The 22,256-nt window shown below is 35.5% G+C and overlaps 1 protein-coding gene across 2 annotated transcripts in view; it reads left to right on the top strand.

Moving 5' to 3' along the window:
* The window catches only part of FNIP1 (folliculin interacting protein 1), a 105,596-nt gene that overhangs the window by 32,943 nt on the left and 50,397 nt on the right, over window positions 1–22,256 (top strand). The window contains exons 2-8 of one of the 2 annotated variants that reach the window (XM_070415058.1): window positions 14–140; window positions 7,993–8,127; window positions 10,480–10,580; window positions 10,851–10,925; window positions 15,164–15,255; window positions 18,868–18,951; window positions 20,350–20,421. In XM_070415058.1, the coding sequence (XP_070271159.1) occupies window positions 14–140; window positions 7,993–8,127; window positions 10,480–10,580; window positions 10,851–10,925; window positions 15,164–15,255; window positions 18,868–18,951; window positions 20,350–20,421 (686 nt within the window). The remainder of the gene's footprint in view (window positions 1–13; window positions 141–7,992; window positions 8,128–10,479; window positions 10,581–10,850; window positions 10,926–15,163; window positions 15,256–18,867; window positions 18,952–20,349; window positions 20,422–22,256) is intronic. The other variant, XM_070415059.1, reaches the window with a different exon arrangement.

Genomic DNA, 22,256 nt, shown 5'->3' on the forward strand with positions numbered 1-22,256 from the left:
TTTTTTTTTAAAGTTGGCCTTTGCCAGAGTTTGATCCAAGCCAGATTCGACTGATTGTATATCAAGACTGTGAAAGACGAGGAAGAAATGTCTTGTTTGACTCCAGTGTTAAGAGAAAAAATGAAGACATATCAGTATCGGTGAGCATTGTTATTGATTTAATGTCATATTTTAATTGGAAAAAGTGAGTAAAATTTTAATTATGGTGCTTTTGTTTGTCAGTATAAAACATCTTGGCCATGCTTTTGTAATTAAGAGCCCTTATTTTTAGATTTTTAAAGGAAAAAACACTGCCTTATTTGTCATCAATCTAGTACCATAGAACATTTTAGTTTGACATTTATTTTCTTTCTCTTTTTTAAATCTTTATTGTTGAAAGTATTACATATGTCCCCTTTTTCCTCCATTGCCCTCTCCCTTTCCCCCCCCCAGGCCTTCACCACCCTATTGTCTGTGTCTATGGATTATGCATTGAGTTCATTGGTTGATCTCTCCCTCTCCACCCCACTTATCCCTATGCATGCTTCTACGTCTCTGGGTCTGTTTTCGTTCATCAGTTTATTTGGTTCATTAGAATACGCATATGAGTGAGAGTGAGATCATGTGATACTTATCTTTCTCTGACTAGCTTATTTTGCTTAGCATAATTCTATCCAGCATAATTTCATCCATGCTGTTGCAAATAGTTACAAGTTCTTTCTTTTTTATTGCCACGTAAATGTACCATGTTTTTTTATCCACTCATCTGCTGATGGGCACTTATGCTGTTTCCAAATCTTAGCTATTGTCAGCTGTGCTGCTGAGAATATAGGGGTGCATATATTCTTTCTGCTGAGTGCTTTGAGTTTCATAGGATATCTATATATATAAAAGCCTAAGTGACCATTATGACCGAACAACCGGAATGAGGGGTCAACCAGTTGCTGTGATGCTCACTGACCACCAGGGGGCAGACCTTCAATGCAGGAGCTGGCCCCTGATGGTCAGTGCGCTCCCACAGCCAACCTCCTGTGGCCCCTCCCCCTGGCCGGCCCCCTGATTGGCCTCGATGTGGGGGCCAGCCAGCCAACCTCCCGCAGCCCCTCCTTCCACCCCCGGCTGGCCAAGCTCCTGCGGTCCCTACCCCCTGCTGGCTGGCTCCTCTGATAGGCCCCAATCGGGGGGCCGGCCGGCCAACCTCCCAATAGGCCTTGATTGCCAGCCAGTCCTAGGGACCCCACCTGTGCACAAATTAGTTCACCGGGCCTCTAGTATTCCTAGAAGTGGGATCACTGGATCAAATGGAAGTTCCATTTTTAATTTTTTGAGGAAACTCCATACTGTTTTCCATAATGGCTGCACCAGTCTTCATTTCCACAACTTTGCCAACACTTGTCATTTGTTGATTTGTTGATGATAGCTATTCTGATAGGTGTGCGGTGATATCGCATTGTCGTTTTGATTTGCATCTCTTGGATGATTAGTGACTTTGAGCATTTTTTCATATGTCTCTTGGCTTTCTGTATGTACACTTTGGAGAAGTGTCTATTTAGGTTCTTTGCTCATTTTTTAATTAGATTGTTTGTCTTCCTTTTTAAAATACGTTTTTATTGGTTTCAGAAAGAGGAAGGAAGAGGGAGAGATAGAAACATCAGTAATGAGAGACATAGAGCGGCTGCCTCCTGCACATCTCCTACTGGGGATGTGCCCGCAACCCAGGTACATGCCCTTGACCGGAATCGAACCTGGGACCTTTCAGTCCGCAGGCCGACGCTCTATCCACTGAGCCAAACTGGTTTCGGCAATGATGATAGCCATTCTGACAGGTGTGAGATGGTACCTCATTGTTGTTTTGACTTGCATTTCTCGGATGATTAGTGACTTTGAGCATGTTTTCATATGTCTCTTGGCTTTCTGAATGTCCTCTTTTGAAAAGTGTCTATTTAAGTCCTTTGCCCATTTTTTGATTGGATTGTTTATCTTCCTTTTGTTAAGTTGTATGAGTTCCCTATAAATTTTGGAGATTAGGCCCTTATCAGATATGACGTTGGCAAATATGTTTTCCCACGCAGTGGGTTTTCTTGTTTTGTTGATGGTTTCTTTTGCTGTGCAGAAGCTTTTTATTTTGATGTAGTCCCATTTGTTCATTTTCTCTTTAGTTTCAACTGCCCTAGGAGCTGTATCAGTGAAGAAATTGCTTTGGCATATGTCTGAGATTTTGTTGCCTTTGGATTCTTCTAGTATTTTTATGGTTTCCCATTGTACATTTAAGTCCTTTATCCATTTTGAGTTTATTTTTGTGTATGGTGTAAGTTGGTGGTCTAGTTTCATTTTTTTGCATGTATCTGTCCAATTTTCCCAACACCATTTATTGAAGAGACTGTCTTGACTCCAATGTATGTTCTTGCCTCCTTTGTCAAATATTAATTGAGTATATTGGTTCAGGTCGATTTCTGGGCTCTCTGTTCTATTCCATTGATCTATATGTCTGTTCTTGTGCCAGTACCAGGCAGTTTTGAAAACAGTGGCTTTGTAATACAGTTTGATATCTGGTATTGAGATCCCACCTACTTTGTTCTTTCTCAGGATCGGTGCAGCTATTCGGGGTCTTTTTTTATTCCAGATGAATTTTTGGAGAGTTCGTTCTAGGTTTGTGAAATATGCTGTTGGTATTTTAATGGGAAGTGCGTTGAATTTATAGATTGCTTTGGTTAGTATGGACATTTTAATGATGTTGATTCTACCATTCCAAGAACATGGTATGTTCTTCCATCTGTTTATGTTTTCCTCTAACTCTTTTTTCAACGTCCTATAGTTTTCTGAGTAGAAATCTTTTACCTCTTTAGTTAAGTTTATTCCTAGGTATCTTAATTTTTTTGGTGCGATGGTAAATGGAATTGTTTTTTTAGTCTCTTTCTGAAAGTTCACTATTGGTGTATAGAAATGCCATAGATTTCTTGGCGTTAATTTTGTATCCTGCTACATTGCCAAATTCATTTATTAAGTCTAATAGTTTTTTGATGGAGTCTTTAGGGTTTTTTATGTATAATATCATGTCATCTGCAAATAAGGACAGTTTTAGTTCTTCTTTTCCAATTTGGATGCCTTTTATTTCATCTTCTTGTCTAATTGCAATGGCTGATACTTCCAGTACTATGTCGAACAGAAGTGGTGAGAGTGGGCATCCCTGTCTTGTTCCTGTTCTTAAGGGAAATGGTTTTAGTTTTTGCTCATTGAGTATGATGTTGGCTGTGGGTTTGTCATATATGGCTTTTATTATGTTGAGGTATGATCCTTCTATTCCCACCTTGCTGAGAGTTTTTATCAAAAATGGGTGTTAGATTTTGTCAAATGCTTTTTCTGCATCAATTGATATGACTATGTGGTTTTTTTCTCTTAATTTGTTTATGTGATGTATCACGTTTATTTATATGCGGATATTGTACCATCCTTGCATCCCTGAGACACATCCTACTTGGTCATGGTGTATGATCTTTCTGATGTACTGCTGGATCCGATTTGCTAAGATTTTGTTGAGGATTTTGGCATCTATGTTCATGAGGGATATTTGCCTGTAATTCTCTTTCATTGTGTTGTCTTTATCTGGTTTTGGTATGAGGGTGATGCTGGCTTCATAGAATGAGCTTGGAAGTGTTCCTTCCTCTTGAACTTTTTTGAAAAGTCTGAGGAGGATAGGTTTTAGTTCTTCCTTGAATGTTTGGTAAAACTCCCCTGTGAAGCCGTCTGGCACTGGGCTTTTGTTTGCTGGAAGCTTTTAGATGACTGCTTCAATTTCTTCCATAGTTATTGGCCTATTGAGATTTGTAGATTCTTCCTGATTGAGTTTTGGAAGGTTGTATTTTTCTAGGAATATGTCCATTTCCTCCAGGTTGTCTAGTTTGTTGGAGTAGAGTTGTTCATAGTATTTTTTTTTCTAACAATCATTTGTATTTCTGTGGGGTCTGTTGTTATTTCACCTCTGTCATTTCTGATTTTGTTTATTTGGGTCCTCTCTCTTTGCTTCTTGGTGAGCCTGGCTAGAGGTTCATCAATCTTGTTTATCCTTTCAAAGAACCAGCTCTTGGTTTCATTGATCTTATGTATTGTTTTTTTTGGTCTCTATGTCATTTATTTCTGCTCTGATCTTTATTATCTCCTTCCTTCTGCTCACTCTGGGCTTTTCTTATTGTTCTCTTTCTAATTCTTTGAGTTGTAGAGTTAGATGATTTACTACCATTTTTTCTTGTTTTTTGAGATAGGCCTGTAGAGCTATAAACTTCCCTCTCAGGACTGCTTTCATTGTGTCCCATAGGTTTTGGATTGTTGTGTTTTCATTGTCATTAGTTTCCAGGATGTTTTTAATTTCTTCTTTGATCTTATTGGTAACCAAATCAATATTTAATAACATGCTATTCAGCTTCCAAGTGTTTGAGTGTTTTAGATTGTTTTTATTGTAGTTTATTTCTATTATTATTCCATTGTGGTCTGAGAACGTGCTTGGTATAATTTCAATCTTCTTGAATTTGGGGAGACTTTGCTTGTGACCCAATATGTGGTCTATTTTTGAAAATGTCCCATGTGCACTTGAGAAGAACGTATATTCTGTGGCTTTGGGGTGAAATGTTCTGAAGATGTCAATTAAGTCCATCTGATCTAGTGAGTCATTTAGGATTGCTGTTTCTTTGCTGATTTTTTGACTAGAGGATTTATCCAGTGATGTCAGTGGTGTATTAAAGTCCCCTACTATGATTGTGTTGTTGATCTCTCCCTTGGTATCTTCCAGGAGTTTTTTTTTATGTATTTGGGTGCTCCTACATTGGGTGCATATCTGTTTATCAGGGTTATATCCTCTTGTTGTATCGATCCCTTTAATACTATTAAGTGGCCTTCCTTATCTCTTGTTATGGCCTTCACTTTGAGGTCTATTTTGTCCGATATAAGTATTGCTACCCCAGCTTTTTTTTCATTTCCATTTGCCTGAAAGATATTTTTCCATTCCTTCACTTTCAGTCTGTGTGAGTCACTGCTTCTGAGGTGGGTCGCTTGTAGACAGCAAATGTATGGGTCATGTTTTTTTATCCATTCAGCCACTCGATGTCTTTTGATTGGAGCATTTAGTCCATTTACGTTTAAAGTTATTATTGAAAAGTACTTGTTTGTAGCCATTTTTATTTTTTGTGCCTGTGTTCTTTCTTAGCTTTTTATTTCTTCTTTTTACACTAGTCCCTTTAGCATTTCTTGCATTGCTGGCTTGGTGGTGATAAACTCCCTTAGCCTTTTTTTTATCTGTGAAGCTTCTTATTTCCTCTTCAATTTTGAATGATAGCCTTCCAGCATCATTTATTGAAGAGACTGTCTTGACTCCATTGTATGCTCTTGCCTCCTTTGTCAAATAATAATTGAACATAATGTCTAGGGTTGATTTCTGGGTTCTCTGTTCTGTTCCATTGGTCTATGTGTCTGTTCTTGTGCCAGTACCAGGCAGTTTTGAGGACAGTGGCTTTGTAATATAGCTTGATATATCTGGTTTTGTGATCCTTCCAACTTTGTTCTTCTTTCTCAAGATTGCTGCAGCTATTCGGGGTCTTTTTTTATTCCAAATGAATTTTTGGAGAGTTTGTTCTAGATCTTTGAAATATGCCGTTGGTATTTTAATATTATTACTTTTTAAAAATACATTTAAAGTATATATATATTTATTTATTTATTTGTCTAATTTTTTGTTAAATGTCTCTTTTTCCACTTAGATTGTTAGTTCTTTGAGGAAAAGGACTGGGTCTATTTTATTCATTTCTGTTCCCTAATGCTCAGTACACATACTACTCAAATGCTTTTGTTAACAAATAAAATGGTAGTTTGTAATAGTGGATCTGTCAGGCCAACTGATTTTGACTCTAAGGTATATTACAGATTCACTAGCTCTTGTAATCTTGGTGAGTGACTTAACCTGGACTTCAGGTTTCTCATCAGTAATATTGGGTTGTAATATCTATCATATTGAGTATTATAAAAAATATACTTAAGGTCTAGCATTTTATGGGTGATCAATAAGTAGCAAAGTTATTACGATGTGGCCAAGAATATCAATACTGAAAATACCAATATTTTTAGTGAGTTTTTAAATGAAATACTATAATTGAAAATATCTAGTGACGTTCCTGATTCCAGAGTAGGCATTCAGTTATGTTAGCCTTGACTTTAACTTTTTTCTAATAACATAACTACAAATCAGTAAGCATATGCTAGGTCTAGACATTGTATAGGACACTTTATATATTTATTTCTGTATTAATATGTAATGAGAGACACACAAACACATATATACCCCTTAAAGTATTACAAATAACTTGGTCATTAGGTAGGGTTTTTCTCCCAATTAAAGACATAAGGCTAGAGAGGTCAAGTAACTTGTCTAAGGAACCAGGATTTAAATGTCATCTATTTAGTTTTAAAGCCCTTGTTTTTGTTTTACCACGCTCTCTCTTTACATTTTTGATTAGAGATTATTTGGAATTACCAGATGCTCTGTTTTACAATGCCATTGGTCTTCCAAAAATTGTGATGTCAGTCACATTACTTCTTTTTTTTTTTTTTTTTTTTACTTTTTTCCAAACCCTTTATTGATTAAGATATTACAAATGTGTCCTTATCCCCCCAATGTCCCCTCATCCCCCTTCTGAAAACCTTCCGAGGTCTGTTTTATGGAAGAGTGGACATTCTGGTGACTATGATAAAGCACTGGAATGCTTTTAGGAGTATCACAGACCTTGGTGAGGTGCAGCTTTGATGGTTCTGAGCAGTGAAAACTCAAGAACCTGTTGGAGAGGGAGAGAAGAAAAGAAAAAGAAATAGAAATAGAAATACATTCTTCTTCCATACTTGACTACAAAACCTTTTGATCCTAAAGTTAGATTTTATTAAAAATTCAATTGTTCAATACATTTTTATTTCAAAAGATTGAGTTTATATGTATGCACATATAGTGAAATATACAGCTCTCATTTACATGTTTTCTTCCACCTCTGCATCTCTTCCCAGAAGTATTTTTTCCATAAAATATGTTACTTATGGTCACCTTTAGTAGTTGTATTATGTTTGATTTAATAAGTATTTTAAAATTTTTTTGGAAAATAATGTAGATATAGCTCACATACAAAAGACCTTTGCAGTTCTCAATAATTTTTAAGGGCATAAAGGGGTTTTGAGGCCAAATAATTTAAAAATTGCTATAGTATATTTGTTAAGTCACTAGTAATGAATTTGTCTAGCCCATAGTAATATAGAAAAATCCCCATCTATAATAATCTATAATAATAAAAGCATAATATGCAAATAGACCGAACAACCGAACAGCAGAATGACCCTCCAGATGACCATGCTATGACACCCACTGGCGCCAGGCCAGCTAAGGTGGGTGCGATGCGATTGGTTGGGGGCCCGCCCATCGCCCCATGATCTCCCTGCAGGGGGAGGCCCAGGCCACCGGCTGGCAGGGTGATTGACCAATCGGGGTGGGGGGAGGGGACTCCACGATTGCCCCAAAGAGGGTGACCCAGGCCACTGGCTGGCTGGCTGCAGCGGGTGGGCGGGGCCTCCCTCTGCTGGGAGGAGGCATCCAGGAGCCCCGACTGGGTGGGCAGGGCCGACCTCTTTTGGGGATCAATCGTGGGGCTCCTGGACTGTGAGAGGATACAGGCCAGGCTGAGGGACCCGCGCTCCCTCCCTCCACCCCCCCACCCCCGAGTGCATGAATTTCGTGCACCCGGCTTCTAGTGATTTAATAATGTTGTTGAGAAAAGTAAGATACAAACTCCACAAGTAATTATAGTTAATGACATAAAAGTAAACAATATTGGAGAGAATACGGTAAAATGCAAATAGTCATTACATTAAGGTTATAGTATTTTGAATTATTTCATTTTTGGATTTGCAAAGGTTTTTATGCTATAATTAGATTCATGTATGGTTAAAAATCAGTTAAAATATAAATGGGGATAATATCTATAATTTCAGAAACTCTGTAGTGATGCTCAAGTTAAAGTGTTTGGGAAATGCTGCCAACTGAAACCTGGAGGAGACAGTTCTTCTTCTTTGGATAGTTCTATTACTTCATCTTCTGATGTAAAAGAACAGTGTCCTAAGTACCAGGTAAGATCACTGATGTCATTTATTCATTCATAAATATTTTTGAGTACCTACAATATGTTGTGCACTATTCTAGGGACTGGGATATAACATGGACTAGTTTTACCCTCCTGAAGCTTACCTTATAGTTGGGGAGGCAGATAATTAAACAAGTAAGTTTATGTACTTAGATAAATCTTAGGGTAGGGGAAGTACAGAGAACTATAGGCATAGGCAGCAGGGGTATTTTCTTTACCCTTTATTTTCCACTTCATCATTTTTTGGGCTACCAAAATAATTTCTTATTTTACATACTTTTTAATTATTAAAATATGAAAATAAATATAAAATAATTATACAGTTCAGCTATAGTATGAAATTAAAGTATGATTTGAAGTATACACAATTAGAAATGTGCATTTTTTATTTTTCAAAACTAATATGACACTTAAAAATACAGAATTTGCCCTAGCCGGTTTGGCTTAGTGGATAAATGTCAGCCTACAGACGAAAGGGTCCCAGGTTCGATTCGGGTCAAGGGCATGTACTTTGGTTGCAGATTCCTCCCCGGCCTGGGTCCTGGTTGGGACTTGTGCAGGAGGCAACCGATCAGTGTATTTCTATCACATAGATGTTTCTCTCTGTCTTCCCCTCTCTCTTCCACTCTCCGTAAAAATCAGTGGAAAAATATCCTCGAGCGAGGATTAACAAACAGAATTAAATAAATAACTACATAGGAACTTCTCTATAAACTTGCTATATTTTACATAAGATCAGTATTTGGTATCATACTAAGCAAATGTGAATTTATTTGTGTCGGCCAAGCTTGCATGAATGAGTGACAAGTATTTTATATTTAGGGGTACCAAAATGGAATACTGGGCTTTTTAGTTGTTTGTAATTAGATAATTATGTTTGGATGGAAACTGACCCTTATACCAAATCAGTGTGACAGTATTATATGATGAACTCTGAAGTTATTAAAGTTCAGATATTAGGAGGTACTACATAGTTCCTCCTGTCCTCCCATATTCCTTCTTCACCTTTAGCAGAATACCTTAACAATTTCCTAATAGTGCTGTGCTATAAATACATCTTCATATGTATGCTAATTTGGACATTTTCTAATTTGACCAGTTGTGCAAACTTGCCTTTCTGATATTATGCAGTTAAAAATGAATTTTAGCGAATGGATTCAGATTTTAGAAACCCTAAAGTAGTGAATGATTGTAAGAATTTTTTTAAAACTTCAAATTCTTGATTTTTCCACAATATAATGGTTTTAGTAAAATTTGTGAATAATCATCATTTATTGTATTATTTATGTCATCTTCCTCATTGTGTTATTATATAAATCAGTTAGGAATTGGGTTGGGACACCCTCTATAACAGCAACGTAAGCAAATTAAGGATTTTTTTCCTTACATGACAAGAAGTATGGTATATATGGGTTTCAAGATAACGAAGACTCCTTTATCTTTCTGCCTAGACAGAATTAATGTGTACTTGTTGCCTTGTTGTTCTAATATGGCATCTCCATCTACAGTGACTTCCATTTTTATCTCATTGACCAGGCCTGTAAGTGGATAGTTCTGAAAGCTGCTGCTCTAGCCATTAGTTTCACCCATTGAATATAGAAACCAACCTTAAATCTCCTATTTATAGAGGCAGCTCTGAAATGCAGGGAATGTGCTGCCCTGAAACAAATAGCACTTCAAAATATAAGGAATAGATATTTGATAGTTAATTAGTGATATTTGCCATAGTATCTAAATAATGACCAAATGGATGAGTTCAATTTTTAGCTTTTTTCTGACTCCTATGAAGACAGTTAAACTAAAATGGAAAGAAATAAGTTTTTGATCAGTTCTTTGAAAACAAGACATTTTAATGTTTCAAATAAGTCCTTTTAAAAAAAATAAAAAATAGACACAATTACCCCATTTATGAATGCCTATTTTGTAGGAGTGGTAAAAGTTATTCTACAAGTTCTGTAAATTCCAGTTTTTATAACTTCTCCTGGAGAAACATTGCATATGCATAAGATGTGGTTATTCATGCTCATTTGAGCATTATTTGGAATAGCAAAAATCTAGAAATGACCTAAATACCCATCAGTAAAGGGAGCTGACTTGATAAAGGTTGGTATTTTCATGCAGTAGAATGCTGTACAGCTCTTAAAAGAAATCCATGTATAGCAATATGGTTAGATCTATAAGACATTGTGAAATGAAGAAAATCAAGCTGCACAACAGCATAGAATCACTTAAAAACCATTATGTAGAACTATAGCAAAGGAATTTTTAATAAAAATATTTGAAATAGTCATAAGGTTTTAAATCTTACAATTTTATTAATGTTATGGTTATTGTTTAGGGTTCTCGGTGCTCTTCTGATGCCAATATGCTTGGAGAGATGATGTTTGGCTCAGTAGCAATGAGCTACAAAGGATCCACCTTAAAAATTCATCAGATCCGGTAAGGGATTTTCTGATTTTTTTCTTAATGAATCCATTTAGAATAGTTAATAGTTTTTAAGATAAATGAATTTTCATATAGTCTTCACTCAGATTGAAAATGTCATATTTCTCAATTTATAATTTTCTGTAGGTTTAATTCTGCTTCATGGCTGTTGTGACTGCTGTGAAATCTCTCTGAGTTATACATTTTTTATTTATAATAAATTGAGAAGGTTCTTGTGTTCTAGTTTTGATCTCTCTTTGTTCCTCTCTTTTTTTTTTCCCCTAGTTCCCCTCCACAGCTTATGCTTAGCAAAGTTTTTACTGCAAGGACTGGCAGCAGCATCTGTGGGAGTCTTAATACGTAAGTGGTTATGGATACAGGGAGAAATGAATTATTTAAGGTGTGCAGAATATGAAACTAACAGACTGCTCCCTTAAGTTTGAAAGTTTATGGAAACCAGATTCCCCCCCCCAGCTATGACAGACATAAAACATTGTGTAAATTTAAGGTATATATGGTGTTGATTTGATACATTTACATTGCAAAATGGTTACCATCATAGCACTAACACCTTTTTCCTATCACATACTTGCATTTATTTTCTTGTGGTAAGGACATTCAAGATGTACTCTCCTAGCAACTTTTGAGTATATAATACAATATTATTAGCTATAATCTGCATGCTTTACAAGGTGAGGCAAAAGTAGGTTTAATATAATTATTAGTATGGAAAATAATACACTAATAAATAAATAATAATACAAGAATAAACTCTGCTTCCCATACTCACAACTATAAACCAATTTTTGGCATACCCTGTAAATGTGGGTTTTTTCTTGGCTCTCAATTCCGTTCCATTGTTCTATGTGTCTATTTTTATGCTAGTACCATACTGTTGGTTACTGTAGCTTTGAAATCTAGTTTGAAATTAGGAAGTGTGATGCTTGTAGCTGTGTTCCTCTCAAGATTGCTTTGGGTATTCAGGGTCTTTTGTGGCTCTATACAACTTTTTTTAAAAAATTTTTTTATTGATTTCAGAGAGAAAGGGAAAGGGAAAAGGGATAAAAACATCAATGATGATAGAGAATCATTGATGGGCTGCCTCCTGCACGCCCCCCATTGGAGATGGAACCCCACAACCCAGGCATGTGCCCTGACTGGGAATCGAATTGTGACGACTTCGTTCATGGGTTGATGCTCAACCACTGAGCCACACAGGCTAGGCTCTATGTAAATGTTAAGGTTTTTTAAAAATTTTATTTCTGTGAAAAATGCCACTGGAATTTTGTTAGGGGTTGCATTGAATCTATAGATGGCTTTGGATAATAGGGACATTTTAACAATGTTCATTCTTCTGATTCATGAACATGGGGTATTTTTCCATTTGTGTCATCTTCAGTTTCTTTCAACAAAGGCTTGTAGTTTTCATTATAGAGATCATTTACCTCCTTTCTTAAATTTCTTCCTATTTGATTGTTTTTGATGCTATTGTTTTTGAAGCAGAGTGACTTTTCAAAGTGTTTATTTTATATTATTTTTTTCCATCACCATTTGTCCCCTCTATGCTCTTCCACCTTCACCCCTGCAATCATACAATCACCTCTCTCTTTCTTTCCAAATTAGTCTAATGAAAGACTTGTCAACTTTGTGTATCTCTTCAGAAAACCAGCTCTTAGTTTTATTGATATTTTCTATTATTTTTCTGGTCTCTTTTATTTATTTCCCCTCTGATTTTCGTTAATAACAGGTGCTTGAATAACGTCATTTTGGTCAATGTTGTTTTACTATAGCATTGATGACATTCTGTAAGAACCAAACTCTTGTTTCTATCAATTAGCCTGTGGTAAAATTGGTTTCATTATAAATCATTTTGCTTAAATAAAGTTGCAGAACTTATTGAAGTTAAGTGGATACTTACTGTGTTTCCTTACTTTTGATAACTTTTAGACATAATTTGTTATTTTCTAGTTCCTTGAGGTGTACAGTGAAATTGTTTATTTGAGATCTTTCTTGCTTTTTAATATAGACATTTTTTTTCCTATAAACTTTCCTCTTAGAACTGCTTTTGCAGCATCCCATGTTTTGATATGCATTCTTTCATATTCATTTGTTTCAAGATATTTCTTGATATTCTTTTGTATTTCTTTTGTGTTACATTGGTTGTTTAGGAGCATTTTTTAAAATCTCCACATATTTGTGAATTTTCCAGCTTTCATTCTATTTTTTATTTCCAGTTTTCATCTACTAAGGTCAGAAAAGATACTTGGTGTGATGCCAGTCTTCTAAAATTGGCTGAGACGTGTTTTGTGACTTATCATGTGACCTGTTCTGGAGAGTGTTTCGTGTGTGCTTGACAAGAACGTGTTTTCCACTGCTATTGAATGGAATATGCTGTATGTGTCTGTTAGTGCCATTTAGTCTAAAGCGTGGTTCAGGTCTGTATTTCTTGTTGGTTTTCTGTCTGGATCATCTATCCAGTATTGAGTGAGAGTAAGGTATTGAAATCCTCTATTGCATTGTTGTCTATTTCTTCCTTTGGATCTGATTGTATTTGCTTAATATGTTTAGATATTCTGATGTTATGATAGCTATATCTTCTTGATGAATTGACTCCTTTTTGTATGACCATCTTTGTTTCTTTTTACTGTTTTTTGGTAAACAAAAACGTTTTGTTTTGTTTGACATAAATACAGCTACCCCTGCTCTCTTTTGGTTTCCACATTTAGAATATCTTTTTCTACCCCACCACCTTGAGCCTATGTGTGTCCCTACAGCTGAAGTGAATCTCTTGTAGGCAGCATATTATTGGTTCTTGTTTTTTTAACCCATCCAGCCACTCTGTGTTTGGAGGCCAGATTGCTTCCTCATTTGAGTTTAGCTGAAGAACAGGAAATGTGATTTCTCTTTCTCTAATTTGCTTGGAGCTATATCTGGAAGTAAAATGTTGAATGCATTTCCATGTTACGTTGATAATGCTGATTTTCCATTTTGCAGTGCATGCGGAGGTTGTGCTCTTCAGTTTTTAGATCCCCCTGCACATTAACCCTGCAATTAGGAGTGACCTAGACCAGCCATATGGTGGGGCACAAGGATATTACAAGTTATTATTACCAAGATTAGAATAGTGAAGCTGATCTATTATCTAAAAAGCCTGTGGTTGTCATGCTGTAACGTCCGATCAGCAGGAGGCTGCGTGCGTGGGGTGGGCGGGGCTGTGTGTGGCGAGCTACGCACAGGTGGGCGGGGACTTGACTCTGGAGGACTTGACTGGAGGTGCGGCTGGGTTTCTGGGTCCCACCGGGCGGTGGGCTGGTTTCTGGGTCTTGCCTCCTGTGGCGGCGGCGGCCGCGGGACTCTTTCTGGGTCCTGCTGAGCCGCAGGACTCTGGGTCATGGGTCTCATGCGATTTCATGTGCTGGGCCCCTAGTATTAGGATAATAGGCTACATGCCAGAACCTATTAATGAAGGACTGGGGCTAGCACGAAGTGGTAGTGGACCCCAGGGAGGGATTTTGCAGCTTCCAGATCAGAAACCATCGGGGCAACCAAAATCAAAAGCAGCAAGAGATAGCCAGAAGCCAACTCTGAATGAGGGACATTCTTAAGAGCTTCTATTTATTGTCAATACTTTAAAAAGACTTAACTTTTAGGAAAGAAAGGGAAAGATTTTTTTTATACTATCATTAGAGGCCCGGTGCATGAAATTCATGCATGGGTAAGGGTCTCTTAGGCCTGACCAGTGATCAGGTACGATCGGGGCCTTCCAGCTGCCAGCTGGGGCCTTCCTTCATTCTTCGCCGCCCCCTGGTGGTCAGCGCATGTCATAGCAAGCAGTCGAACTCCCGAGGGGACATTTTGCATATTAGCCTTTTATAGAGAGAGAGAGAGAGGTGGATGCCAAAGGTACTAATTTTTAAGAGTTTAATACTAAACTAGAAATTAGAGAGCCTACATTGTCATGACTGACTTTAACTCTAATTCCCTCAGTTCCTATATATTTTCTAAGTTCTAATTGATATTTCTTAAAATACCAAAGAACAATACTTTGAATTAAATGCATAAAGTGATTTTATTTTTGTTGTTTGAATAATTTACTAAAAGAAGTAATATAGGCCGTTTATAATATGTGGACTAGAGATACTTTTTGGATATTTGGTTGATTCTCTTTTTTCATTTTCTTTTTTAATCCTGACAGAAGTTTAGAAAATATTTTCAGGGTCAAAATATGAGAGGAAAGATTGTAATTTAAATTGGGTCAGCAATATTTTTCTCTAAAGGTCCAGATAGTAAATATTTTTGTTTTTGTGAGCCAGACAGTATGTTGTAATTTCTCAGCTCTGCAATTGTAGCATTAAAACAGCCATATGCAATGCATAAATGAATGGATGTGACTGTGTTCCATTAAAACTTTATTTACAAAATCAGGCAGCAGGCTGGAATTAACCCTTAGGATGATTAAAATTATTAGTTTGTTTCTAGTACTAATAGGGAAATTTAAAAAACTGTTACACACTAAAATTTCATTGGGATATTCAAGGAAGGGCCATTAGGAGCATATAATGAATTTGGAGTTTATATTTTTTTCTTCTTCCCTTTAGGTTGCAAGATAGTCTTGAATTCATCAATCAGGACAACAGTACATTAAAGGCTGACAGTAACACAGTTATTAATGGATTACTTGGAAATATAGGTAAATAAGTGGTTCCTTTGGTTTTGTAAGTTTTCAAAATGTGAACAGTATAACAGGGATATGTAGTTTTTTCTTGTTAATGTAGATCTTTTATAAGACCAAAGAGTTTCAAATACTAGAAGTGGAAAAGGCTTTTAAATTATAAGTATATATTATATCTTTATTATTTGGAAAATATAATTTTCATATATTTGAGCATAATGTTTATTTTGTATCTATCAAACTTGTTTTTAAGTTTGATGTATCTTTGAAAAACCATCTGAGGAAATCTGGTATTAATTATATTTTCTCCTTTCTCTCTTCCCTAACAATAAAAGTTAATTTTGAATGGTACTCATTTTGACCTGTAATTCAGATGAGAAAATATTCAAAGTTGATGTTCCTTAAAAGATTTATTGGAGTAGCAACTTATTTAGTAATTTGGTTAGTTGATTGTTATAATTATTTAAGTTAAACATTGCAAAGTGACAAATTGTTTCTAACATTTCTAGTCACTTGCTTTAGCCTAGAAAACAACTAAATTGCTGCTGACCCTATTTCCAGTGAATAGAGAACTGCACTGTGTCAGAGTAGACAGCAGTTAGAGTAGAATGAATATTTCTCTCTTCCCTGTTTAGTGATAATTTTTATTTATAATTAATTTAAATAAATATGTATTAGTTATATGAATTGGTAGAAAATATTTTTTTCTTCCAACTTGAACAGTATAATATTCTATAATTCATTCAAATGAACAACCATCTATTAAGCACCCACTGTGGGATATAGTGTCAGGCATGCACTTCACAAAGTGTGTATATTTTATAGAAAAAAAGTTCTGCTTTTTCCTAATTTGATTATTTCTTTGGCTTTAACAAAGTAAAGATGTGACAAGGAAATGACTGAATCTTTTTCTTTATAATTGACACTTTTCAAAGCTCAAAGGGCTTATTAAAAGCTATATATTTTACTAATACAAATTCATTATCACTAGTATAAAGGTAATTATACTAAATACAATAGGTGCTAGATATACTCATCTTCTCTGTTATAGAATAGGAAATTTATTTAACAGAGTACAGACTTTAAATGTTGAACAGCTTTTATTTGTACATTCTGACTGTGAATCAAGAATATTTGAGCAGCATTTCTTATTTTCTTTATATTTCCCATTAATTAACAAATACTTATCAATACTATTTTATGCCAAGCACTCTGCTAGGCCATGAGGATATGGTAGTAAACCAGACATAGTTTCTACCTCAGTGGATTTACAGTTCGTGGGAGTCAGCATCAAATGCGCTGTAAGGTAATATAAGATAGTATGGATTGCATTAAGCAACAGGAAGGCTTTTGGTGGCGTATGTAAACAGTTTCAGAATTGAGGAGAGACTCAGAAGTTAGTCTCTTTTCCAAGATGTAAGCAGTGGTTCTCAAATTTTTGGTCTTGGGATCCTTTTAAACACTTAGAAATTATTGAGGACCATAGAGAATTTTTGTTTATATTGGTCACATTTGTTGATATATATTGTGTTAGAAACTAAAACAGAAAATTTCAAAATATTTATTTAGTAATTCATTAAAAAATAATACTAATAACCGTTTTCATGTTAATGTAAATAACATGTTTTTAAATAACTATTTTCCAAGACAAAAATAATTGAGTTAGAAGAGTGTCATTGTTTTACATATTTGTAAATCTTCTAAATGTCTGACTGATTAGAAGACACCTAGATTCTCATATCTGCTTCTGTATTCAGTCTCTTGTGATATGTTGATTTGGTTGAAGTGCATTAAGAAAATCCAGTCTCAAAAAAAAAACATGTAGTTGGAATGGGAAGTACTCACCAACCCTCTGAAAGTGTTCCAGGGACTTCCTAGGGGCCTTTAGACCACATTTTAAGAACTATGGAACTATAGGATTAGATATATGGTGAGAAGGTAGAAGAGTTTTGACTGTGTTTAAATGTTGATGGAAAAGGAGAATGAGATTAGAGATAAAGGTGATATTTGGCCAAATAAGATTTTTGAAGGTCCTGGCTGATTTAGAAAAGTTAGTTTTGGAAGGGAGGTAAGGAAGGACCTCTCAGGATTTTTCACTGAATAAGTCCCTAGCACATAGTAAGGTTTGAATAATGTTACCTATTATTACTGCTCAGGCATGAAGGGGGCAAGAATAGGTGAGAATTTGATTAAGTTTGGAGGTAGGTTGGTAGGAAAAGATGAGTTCTCATCTGGTGCATTCTGTGTGTGCCTACATACATATGCGTCTCATATGACTGTAGGAGACAGTCGTATGCTGAGACTAAGGAAGAGGCAGGCAGGGGAGGAGTTTAAAGAGAGCAGATACATTTTGAAGGGAGAACTGAAGAAAGCTGAACAATGAAACATGAAAGAATTGTTGCATATGTACTATAATTGTAGAAATTTTTGTTATAGAAAAATATCTGTTAGCAATTTGAAAGATACATTTGTCACTTTTTAGATAAAAAGTTCCCTATTCTATCCTAGGTAAATCTCCTGGGTGACTATTTAGGCCATCTTGATTAAGAGTAACAGGTGCCCTGTCCTACGAACCTGGAGGTCACAGTTCGATTCCCAGTCAGGGCACATACCCGGATTGCGGGATCGATCCCCAGTGTGGGGCGTGCAGGAGGCAGGATCAGTGATCCTCTCTCATCATTGATGTTTCTGTCTCTTTCTCCCTCTCCCTTCCTTTCTGAAATCAATAAGAAAATATATTTTTTAAAAAGAGTAACTTAACAGGTAACCCAGCTGCTTGCTTCCAGGCTGTAAATGCTGCTCTTTTTGGGTCTTTTAGACTATAATTTTCTCTCGGTCAAGTCTGTAGTTGCCAAGGTCTTTGAACAGCCTGGAGTCTGGCCCTGACTGACAGGCTGTATTGGTGGCCTGCTTCCTTAGTGGCTGACTCCTCCTAGTCTAGGAAGTTCGGTTTCTTCCATTATGTTATAATTTATTACCAGGTTAGAAAAAACTATTTTTATACTTAATTTGTCAATAAATTCCTTTTCTGTATTTGTTCTTTGTTGTATGTGTTGTGTTTTGTTTTCTAAGCCAAGCATTTAGGTGGTTTCTCCTTACTGCCATTGCAAGATAACTGTCATTTTAAAACTGACTTTTAAAAAGATAAATTTATTTAGCAAGTACCAACTTACACAGATAACATTACTGTGCTTTTTTGGCTCTTTAAAAAGATTTTTTAGGTGGTGAACACAATGCAATATATAGATCATGCATCATAGAAATGTACACTTGAAACCTGTATGACCTTATTAACCAATGTCACCCCAACAAATTAAAAAAAGGTTGTTTTATATTAGAAAGCATTGAACATTTAAAATAATTTTTACCTTATGTAGTAGTAGTTTATTTTTTTTATTTTATACAAATTTATTAGTAAATGGGCGTGAAATTATGTTTGCCATGACCAGAGGAAAACCATCCTGTTTCAAAAAAGGGAAGCCAACTAGAATTATTTAAACTTAGTTTAAAAGTTTCTATTCATATATGTTGGTCTGCTTTTGTGCTGCTTTAGCTCACCTTTTATTCCTGATGCACTGCAGCTTCTCTAACAGCTCTCTTTCACATGTATTTTGCATTTTTGCCATGTAGGTCTTTCACAGTTCTGCAGCCCCAGGCGGGCATTCTCTGAACAGGGTCCGCTCCGCCTGATCAGGAGCGCCTCTTTCTTTGCAGGTTTGCGATGTGCTGTGTGGGTAGACTAGTTGGTGTGACCCAGTGGCTAGAATCTGTAGTTAAGCTGTGGAAACAAGAGAGTAAATAAATATAGTTATAGAGCAGTGTTTCTCAACCTTCCTAATGCCACGACCCTTTAATACAATTCCTCATGTTGTGGTGACCCCCAATTTCATTGTTACAAATTGAACATAATTAAAGCATAGTGATTAATTACAAAAACAATATGTAATTATATATGTGTTTTCTGATGGTCTTAGGCGACCCCTGTGAAAGGGTCGTTCGACCCCCATAGGGGTCGCGACCCACAGGTTGAGAACCGCTGTTACAGAGGGTTTGGTTAAGAAAATATTGCTTAGAAAGTGCAAGAACATAATTTATTTCTACTGAATATGTTCTTGAAGTTTCCAGAAACTTTTATCAGTGGAATTGACATTGTTATGAATTTCAGTGTTTGTCACTTATTATCTCATTATGTAATAATGACTCTTTAACTTTAGAATTCCAAACCAAAATTTAGTGTAAATATTATAACTCAGTTAGAATTTCTAATGTGATACTATCTTGTTTCCATGGCTGAGTAGCTTTTGTACCATAGTTCACCAATTGCAGAAAATATCATATCTTATTATTATTGTAAAACTTCTGATCTGCACTAATTCATAAGAATGAATTCTCTTGGAGCTAAGATTTAGATGAACAAGCATCATTATAATTGTTCTGTAGAAGGCATATGAGCATATTTGTTTATATCATTGTAGAGTGAGTGTGTTCATGTTTCAGAATTCAGGAAATTGTATTTGATTTCTTACTTTAATTAATATTTATTTCCCATACAAATATGAGATATGAACAGTACATATTTGTTATAGAAAATTTGGGAAATGTGATAATAGGCAAAAAATGTTAACCATCTGTCAGTCAGGAATAACCCCCCCCCTTTTTTTTTTTAAACAAAGTTGGGACCATACTATTCAAATAGTTTTCTTAAAATTTTTATTGTGCATATTTTTAAACATAAATTGTTACAGGCAGAATAATAGAGTGAACTATCATATGCCCAGCAGTCACCATTCTTACTGTTCAATAGCTTCCTTTTATAAAATTTAATACTATGTTGTGAATATCTTGCTATGTTGTTGAATATGCTTCTAAAATACTTTAGTCACCCTTGCTTTATATATTATAGATTTTTTTCATATTATATGTCAAATCATTAGATAGATCTTAAAGCTTGTTCAGCTGAGTAATAGCTCTCGGTGTTGGGTTTGTGCCATGCTATTGAAAAAATAAAGGAATGCAATGAGATGAGCATGACTGAGTTTGCTATTTAAAAGGAACATCGTCAATTTGAATAGCAGTATATTTTATAACTGACAGTTTTGTCTTGATTCGCAGTTCACAGCAACCCAATGGACATGCCTGGAAGAGAGTTGAATGAGGACAGAGACAGTGGCATAGCACGCTCTGGTAATGCCAGGTTTATGTATTAACTCAGTTTTTTTATGAGATAATTGTTAGCTGACATTGATTTTCTTTTTTATCTTTGCCTTTATTCTTTAATTTTATGTATATAGCTTGTTATATTGATATTACAAGAGAATTTTAGAAACAGTAGAGAGAAATATATTAAATTTAAAATATTTCACTTATATTATTAAATGTGCCTGGTGGAGCATGGCCTAGATTAAGCATGTCAAACTCAAAGGCTAACATGGGCCAAATAAACAAGGTTTAAGTTTATGTGGGCCTCAAAAAAAAAACACGCAAAAGCTTCAATTGTCATAGAAACATAGGTTTATTTCAATAGAGACATGCTGAATGCAAAGGGTTGAAATAAAAGTCATCGTTAACGTAAGATAATAGAACATTCTAATTAAAATTAATATTTTTTCTTGAACATTAACTTACCAGACACTGAATATAACTGCACAGATTAATAAGCGTAACACAAATAAACCTATTTTTCTTGTTCTCCAAAAGCGAAATATTTCCTGTTGCGCACAACAAACAAGTCAGTGCAATACTAATGATGTGGCAGTTGGCTGCTAAAATATTCGCTGCTAGTATTAGTGGAGAGAAATAGTGCACTTGCGCTGTGTAAGGGAAATGAATGCAACATAAATATAGTAATCAGTCATTAGAGAACGTTGTAGTCGTTATTAATAATTATGTATAACAAGATGTAAAAATTAAGAAATTTTTATTGAAACATTTTTCACATAACGTTATATTGGCTGGGCCACAAAAATATTCATTGTAGGCCGTGAGTTTGACATGCTTGGCCTAGAGATCAATGTACATTAGCTTAGGCTTAGCTGTACAAGAAAAAAAGCTTTGCTCAAGAGACTGCTTAGATAGTATAGTAGAAAAACACATTGCTTATATCTGCTTGCTCCTAACTAGAGTTTAAATGGTTAGACTATCTCTTGCCCAGAATGACTTAAGCATTTTGAACTAATGTTACACTTTTTTTTCCCCCCAAATGTAGACTCTCCCAAAATTTGTCTCACAAACTTTTGTTGAAACAAGGTGAGGCTTAAAAAAAAAAAAAAGCCCAGAGTCTACCTTAAGGAGCAGAGTCTAATGAGAGAACAGTCAGGACAAATCTGTAATGGTTCATTATGTGATGAATTCTGTGCTAGCCCCAGATAAAGGGAACCTAACAGCCTGGGCAAGGGACAGAGGGATAATACTTGAATTATGTCTTGAAAAATAATTAGCATTATCCAGGCAAAGGCATGGAAGAAGGATATTCCATTTAAAAGGAAAAATGTCTGTCAGGGCTCAGAGATCAGCATAAGTGAAAGAAGGAATAATCTTAGGCTTTAAGTTATTGTTAGGTGTGAGAAACTTTAATCACTGTGGTAATCCATGTGTGTCGTCACATATGTCCCTTCTATCCAAATTGATTACAATTCAATTTTGAGTGTAGATGGGAAGTCCATACTTAACCATATATTGTAATCCCTACATTTGCATTAGAAAAATGAAGTTTCAAAAAAATTTTCAGATGCCTGAACACTGATTTAGCCTAGAAAAAGTGTAAGGCATCTGTATTTGAGAAACAAAACAACATGAAAAACTTCAACACCTAATTCTGATGGATAGGTAGAGCTGAGAAACACTAATCTAATATGAAAAGTCTACATCTTTCAAATAATCTCACCTTTCATTTCAAATTCTATATTTTTGTTCTTTGGAACTAATCGAGAGTATATTTCTCTTAATACCTTTGCTTCTATATTATATAGTTTTTTCTTCTATGGCTGTAATTTAACTCTTAGTATTTTATCCAGCATTTT

This window comes from Myotis yumanensis, unplaced genomic scaffold, assembly GCF_028538775.1.
Source record: "Myotis yumanensis isolate MYYU_CA2020_CCGP unplaced genomic scaffold, mMyoYum1.0.hap1 SCAF_5, whole genome shotgun sequence".
Lineage (NCBI taxonomy): Eukaryota > Metazoa > Chordata > Mammalia > Chiroptera > Vespertilionidae > Myotis > Myotis yumanensis.